This window comes from Euprymna scolopes, chromosome 29 (assembly GCF_053919585.1).
Source record: "Euprymna scolopes isolate OS-2025 chromosome 29, ASM5391958v1, whole genome shotgun sequence".
NCBI classification, from domain to species: Eukaryota; Metazoa; Mollusca; class Cephalopoda; order Sepiida; family Sepiolidae; genus Euprymna; species Euprymna scolopes.
In genome coordinates this window covers 27,903,227-27,910,180 of record NC_136510.1, presented here as the reverse complement: position 1 = coordinate 27,910,180, position 6,954 = coordinate 27,903,227, and the positions used below count along the sequence as shown (strand labels likewise).

Genomic DNA, 6,954 nt, shown 5'->3' with positions numbered 1-6,954 from the left:
CCAGGCACACAGGCTAGTTTAAAATAAAAAAAAACATTTTATTATATTTTCCTAAAAAAAAAAAAAATCAAAACGACTGATTTGATTATTTATTTTTTGTAAAATAAATTATTTAAAGTAAAACTAATTACAAAACTTTTCCTGCTTTTCTGTATTTCTTTACCTAAAATAAATAGGTGACTATTTTTTTTCTTTTCGTTTTTTTTTGCAATCACTGTCTGGTTCTGTAAGACTGCCTGATTTAGATCAGTTACTCTTCTAGTTTGCCAAAAGCTTTTTTAATAAATTAACCCGAAACAGTTCGAGTAAATTGTTTAAAAAATTATTCTTTGTACAATGCTTTTTGTTACCGGTCTAAATAATCCATCATATTTTGGGGTGGGGGTGGGGTATCACTGGTGTCAAAGTGCTGACGTCACATTTGGTCGATATTGATCCGTATGATTCTTCAAAATTACAGATCTCTTTACACTTAGGTTTATTCATTTTTTGGTTAAAAAGGAAATGACTTTCACTTTCAATTCTCATCCCCATTTAAATCACATCAATTATGATTAAAGCAATAGTGAATATTTTGGTTCTTATCAAGAACCTGACCCAACAGTATCTTCCGACATGATTTCGTAAGTAGCCAGAAAAGGTTGTAAAATCGAAAGACAAAAGTCTCGTTCTAACATTTAAGAACAACCTTATTGATTATCTTTGTTAGTACGACTTGTACAAAAAAAGCAGAGGGTTAGTATTGGGAAGAGTTAATACAGGGTGACCAAAAAAAAAACCGGCCCCAACTATGATTAGGCCCCGTTTCTTAGTGTTTTGTCTGAATGAAATGAAACTTTGGTCATAACTAGTTTATTATATTCAAAACATCACATCAAAACACTAGGGTCTTTGGCCTTTTTTTCTCCGTTGACTGTAAAATGCTCAGAAAAGCAATTGAATGTCCTCTGCTTTTTTTTTGGTCACCCTGTATGTATTGACATAGATGAAAGATTAAACAGACCTGTCGAAAGAGAGAGTCCATGGATATGTGTCGAAGTTAGTTGAAGCGTGAACCCATGTGCATACAAAAGATTAGACAGTCCCGTGAGAGGAGAAGAGTTCATGTATGTGTGGTTAAAGTTATTATTTGGCAACAGCCACAATGAATTCTTTCTTGTCTTACTTGATTCCCGGGCCTTTGGGCTCAGGTGAGTTCCGTTGCCTCCCAGGATAGAAGTTGGGGACAGGTTCAAGACCTGTGAAGAGTTTTGCTGATTCAAGAGCCCGAACGGAAGAGAGAGAGAGAGAGAGAGAGAGAGAGAGAGAGAGAGAGAGAGAGAGAGAGAGTTGCGATGGTTTTAACTTTTATGCACTTTATCACATGTTCAGCTCGTAAGAGAGATGGTGTCTGATTGGGTAAGCCAGAGAAGAAGTTGCCTACTACAACCAATCAGCACTGAGTTTACAAAGCAAAGACATTCAAAATCTTAAGTTGCTGCAAGGTCACACAAAGACTGTCAGAGACAATAAAATCAAAACAATGAAAATGTTTTTTAAAAAAAATATGTTCTTGTTGCAATGATTTTTCACGATTTCATTAAAACTTGTCGTCTGTTAACAGCTGATTGCCTAATTGCATCTGCATCTTGGTTGTTTACTGTAACCTGCCAAAAGATACCGACATGAAGTTGAGTCAGAGTTTGGATAAGCATAAATATTTTTTTCCTGATTAAATATTAACAAAAATAACAATAATCTTTAGATTGTACAAACATTAACCGTTTCAACATTCTCCTGGTACTCGGTAAACCCCTGTCCATAACCGTTTGTTGTATCTTTTTCCAGTTGTGGCAGATCGTTACACATCGGACACAGATTATTGCGAACGGCAGACGATCTCATCCATATAATAAGGTTGTGTCGCGTCCCTGAATCAATTGGCAGAGCCCCGTGCATTTGACGCGCACGATGAAGCAGGCCGTAGGTTACTTGATTTGTGTAGACAACGTAATTAGTTCTTTCAACGCGGGATTCTGTGTTCATCCCTCCAAAATAGAGGTCTCCCTCGGTGAAGTCTTTGCCCAGACAGACATTAAGGGTGACCTCTGCGTTGTCATAATGGTAAGAAAGATCCAGATCTTCTCCAGACGAATATCTCACGCTAAAGACCCTATGAGAGTCAAGACTGTCTCCGCCCCAATCAGGAAACAGGCACCGAGTTATCCAAGACACGTAATCTATGCGAAACGGTACCAAGAATCCTTCATTGAACCCAAGTTCATCTAAGAGACAGCCGTATTTGTTCATAGTATTCGGCCGCCCTTTCGGAAGAGGACTTTCTTCAAAGTTTTCGAGTTCTTCAACAAGTTTATCACAGAATTCATGAGTAAAAACTGGAAATCTAAACAATCGATTGGCCGCATTGAACTCTATGGCTTTCTTCTCGGCATCCGAGAGCAACCCCGTTTTGCATCGGTTCACCAGTTCAAGAAATTCCTTGTCTAGAAATTCTTCTTTGAGTGTAAAAATTTCTGGATGAAGACGTTGGTAACCTTTTGCGATGGTTTCCTTGCGTTCCAGAGACGCTTGGCCCGCATTTTTCCTTCGGTCCACCTCAGCTTCTATTTCAATGCACACAGAATTGAACGCTTCATCAGACGTGCAGCCTTTTTTATTTAGAATTGAACCATAGGTCTTCTTAAAGGCGTCTTTGCTGAAGTATTCCACGTGCAACCCATATTTGTGAAGGAATATGTTGCGGGAAAAGAAACAAGAACAATTATAAAATGACATATTTGAGATCCGTGATGTTATTCAAAAGATACTTTTTTTAAAAATGTGAATAAACAATTAAACGTAGTAGTAATAATCCTGCTTTCGTTTATTTCTCCTAAGTAAACATCGAATTATTTTTTTAAGTAACTATTAATGGAATATTTACTAAAATCAAAATGCAATAGCGTAAATTAAAAAAAAAAAATCATACTAAAAAAAAGTTCATTACGAAATTTAATCTAGCAGATTGCATTTTGATTTCTTCGTGAACTCAGACATTTTAATCTTTTATTAACAGTTTGAAAAAAAAAGATGTAAATAGAAAAATAAGATTAAAATAATTCGAATGAAATATAACCTAATTTGAATATTACAAAAAAAAAAAAAAAAAAAGAATGTAGGTATTTAAATTGGAATTTTAAAAATACGCCTTTGTCTGTTTATTTCTTCAATATAAACATTTAAAATAGAATTTGTTTTCTAATTAAGTTTTTTTTGTTACTTTTCCAAAATAATAAAATAAAGGAAAGCTAAAAAAATAAATAACAGAATCTTAAAAATAAATTTTGAAATAAATAAATAAATAAATAAAATGAAAACAAAACAATAACAAATAATCGAAGACTCGGTATATAGGCACACAATTAAATCTAACGAAAACAATAAGTACAAATTAGTTATTTTATGCCAAGCTTTTCTTTTAACAAAGTAATCTTTAAGTTTTATGCAATTACTAAACATTTATAAATAAATTTTAAAGCAAAAATAAAGAATTACTACTTTTTGTGGAAAATAACACCAAAAAGACGCCATTTTATTTATTTATATTTTCATCCTTCTTGTAGCCGAAGCGCTTATAAAAGCCGGCTTCTGATTGGCTCAAATCTTGTGGAGCTAGACTACCTTATACAGCATCGAAAAAGTCTCACTAACGAATTATTTCCTTTTAAAAAGAAAGAAAAATGATAAAATAGGTTAATAAACTAATTATAAGATCCAAACAATTCATATTATAAATTTTGAAACATTAAAATGTTATTAAAAATCGATCAAAGTTAGTTAACTTACACTAAGTTTGGTTTAAAAATTGACCAATCACAGCCGTCTTTTATAGCTATTAAAAAATAAGCGCGAATCTCGAGGTTTTGGGTGAAAAAGAAAGACACAAACATAAACAAGGACGACTTAAGAATTGTCCGAAGTTTATTTTTGTAAAATACTTTGTCTCTGACGAAAATCATTGTCATTTGAAAAAAGCTAACGAGTGAGAGAAGCCAGTTACGGCTATTTTGAAACTATTTATTTACTTATAATAGACTTTCACATTTTAAGTTTAAATGGCATTTGCAAGTCCAAGACCGACCCCCAAATTTTTCTCTGAAGCCCAAACTTTTAGCACAAAAAAGGTAAGTTTTCGTTTTTTTTTTTTTTTTAATTTTCGAGGTTAGAATTGTTTTATAATATTGTTAGTTTTTTTTTTTTGTTGTTATTTTGCATATTGCGGTGATTGGTATGCGAGAGCGGCACATGTTAAGACCATGTGCTTTTGAAATGTCATTAAAAACCCTTAGTTGATGGATCATTTGTCATCGTTTTGTTTACAATATATTTGTGTTTCTTTCATTTTTTTCCCCCTATTTAATTTTTGTTTTATAGATTCTTAATTCACTCGTCCGAATTATTTAAAGGTTTCATAATTTCCTAATTAAGAACAGGAAATCTTTCTTTCTTTTTTTTTTTTTTTTTTTTTTTTTTTAACACCCGTAAACACTGGTAAAATGTTTCGACATTTTGTTTTGTTATTACAATAACAAGATTAAAAAAGAATGGTCAAGAATCAAATATACAAATAAATTTTATCAAAGGCAAGATAAGTTACTCTTCTACTTATTCGGATGTGCAGAAAAGTTTTAAAAACGTTAGTTTCGTTTTCAGCGCCCCCTGAAAAACTCTAATAGTAATTTTTAAGGGTTATTTTGAGAGTTGAAAGATACTGCACCTTTTGCCGAAAAATACTATACAAAAAAAAAAAAAAATGAAATAAAATAACTAACTTCTCTGCATCAGCACTGTTTTTGTTTACACTTATTTTAAAGCGTTTATTTGATTTGAAACAAAACAAAAGTATTGTGAAGTGTGTTGTGTTAGAACGAAAACAAATGGCGGTTTTTGGACCCAAACAAACAACGAAAACAAGGGCGGGGGCAGAAGTTTTTAAACTATTTGTAAGTTTTGTTGGTTCTTATCCAGAAGTCAACCTTATAATAATTACAAAAAAAATCCTCATGATGTATGTTCACGTAAATTGAAGGTATATAATTCTTTCCCACGGCAAAAAAACTGACACCAGGGTCGTGAAGTGGGTTGAGAAGTCAGTACCCCTCCCCTCCTCTCCCGGCCTTCAAAAAGTGCCTGGGCAGCCGGGCAGCCCCGCCGGCATTCCCCGGTAAGGGCGCCTCAGGCGATTAGCAATAAACTCAACAATTCCCCCACTATCCAACAATCATGAGATTGTTTGCACGGCAACCGAGAAAGTTAACATGCTTGTCAGTCGGTTTTCCTCAAACTCCACATTGGAGTGGACCCAGCAAAACATTCCCTTCCCTACTTTCCTTTGCGGACAGACGCCACACTGGATGATCTGAAAATCACCCCTTTCTCAAGTGCATGATATCATAAAAAACCTGGACCCCTCAAAAGCATGTGGACCCGGTCTCATCCCGGCTGTGTTACAAAAAATGCTCCGCTGAGGTTTCTCTGGTTCTTTCCAAACTTTTCAACAAATGCCTTAATGAATTTTGCTTTCCTGACTGCTGGAAAACTGCTTCTGTGGTACCAGTTTTCAAGAATTCTGGTGAAATTAAATTATCACCCCATAAGCCTCCTCCTGGTTTTCGCCAAAACATTTGAGTCCATAATTAATCCAGCTCTAGTTCATCACTTTACAGCTACTAAACTTCTGACCGACCAACAATATGGATTTAGGTAAGCCTGTTCTACAGCAGATATCCTAACTGTAATCTTTGAACATATATACCATTCACTGGACAAAGCAGAGGATGGTAGAGCGATAGCCCTAGATGTATTTATGGCTTTTGACAGGGTATGGCTTGATGGTGTTCTCCAGAAAATCAAATCATACGGTATCCCTGGACGAATGCTTAACATAATAAAATCCTTCTTCAATAAGAGAAGAATCCAGGTTGTCCTCTACAGTCATACATCTAAACAATATCATATAAATGCGGGTGTATCTCAGGGGTCTATCCTTGGACCTTTATTATTCCTAATATTCATTACCGATCTCCCTGATAAAATTGTTTCCGAGATGGGTATATTTGCTGATGACACCATGCTCTATAATAGGCACGAGGGGAAAACAAATGAACACATATCTAAGGGAATGGCAGAAACACTAGACGATGACCTCCAATCTGTAGTGGAATGGGGACAAAAATGGAGTGTCACATTCAATGCTGCCAAAATTAAGTTTCCTTCAATAATTACAAGAAACCTTCTCAATCACCAATAGCAATGGCTAAAGACACATTGCCTGAAAGTACTTATTTCAAACTTCTTGGCTTAACGTTCACAGGAACAGGAGTTGTAACAGATACATTGAGAGCATTGCCAGGGCCGCTGCGAGGAAGGTTGGCTCTCTCTCTACCGTGCTAGAAAGTTACTTACGCTGAAAGTATCCTGAACCTCTACAAGGCCACCATTCACCCATGTATGGAGTATTGTTGTCACATTTGGGCTGATGCATCTGCTACTAGCCTCTTACTTCCGGACAGGGTTCAAAAGAGTCACCAACTGGATAGGTCCTGAACTGTCATCTAAGCTTCAACCTCTGTCCCATCAACGAAATGTTGCATCCCTCTGCCTATTCTACAAGTATTTTAATGGTTGATGCTCTGACAAACTACAAGCCCTTGTACCCCCTCGACATAAATACCCCCTGACAAATTCGACAGGCAGCAAAATCCCACCCCTACACAGTGATCCTTCTACCCTAATAAAGAAGAAAGCTTTCTACCTTAATAGTTTCTTCCTCAGAACTGCTAGACTCTGGAACTGCCTTCTGGATCCCTGCTTTTTTTTTTTTTTTTTTTTTTTTTTTTTTTTTTTACATTGGCATCACCACTTATCAAGATCAAGAGGCCACTCGAGGATAAGGGTTAAAGAATGTACAGTAGA

At 35.4% G+C, this 6,954-nt stretch overlaps 2 protein-coding genes across 3 annotated transcripts in view; one reads left to right on the top strand and one right to left on the bottom strand.

Annotated features, from left to right (window-relative positions):
- Positions 1–1,597: 1,597 nt before the first annotated feature.
- LOC145252559 (2-oxoglutarate and iron-dependent oxygenase domain-containing protein 2-like) lies at positions 1,598–2,911 on the bottom strand. Its single transcript, XM_080112125.1, has one exon. It carries the CDS (start codon positions 2,773–2,775, stop codon positions 1,741–1,743), a length of 1,035 nt encoding a protein of 344 aa, XP_079968251.1. The 5' UTR covers positions 2,776–2,911; the 3' UTR covers positions 1,598–1,740.
- A 965-nt stretch (positions 2,912–3,876) lies between these two features.
- LOC145252558 (membrane-associated tyrosine- and threonine-specific cdc2-inhibitory kinase-like) overlaps positions 3,877–6,954 on the top strand; it is an 88,387-nt gene continuing 85,309 nt past the window's right edge. The window contains exon 1 of one of the 2 annotated variants that reach the window (XM_080112123.1): positions 3,877–4,163. In XM_080112123.1, coding sequence (XP_079968249.1) covers positions 4,095–4,163 — 69 coding nt within the window. In that variant the 5' untranslated portion in view covers positions 3,877–4,094. The remainder of the gene's footprint in view (positions 4,164–6,954) is intronic. The other variant, XM_080112124.1, reaches the window with a different exon arrangement.

Bases quoted from the DNA above. Each gene is read 5' to 3' on its own strand.
- LOC145252559 (XM_080112125.1), bottom strand. From the start codon at position 2,775: ATGTCATTTTATAATTGTTCTTGTTTCTTTTCCCGCAACATATTCCTT.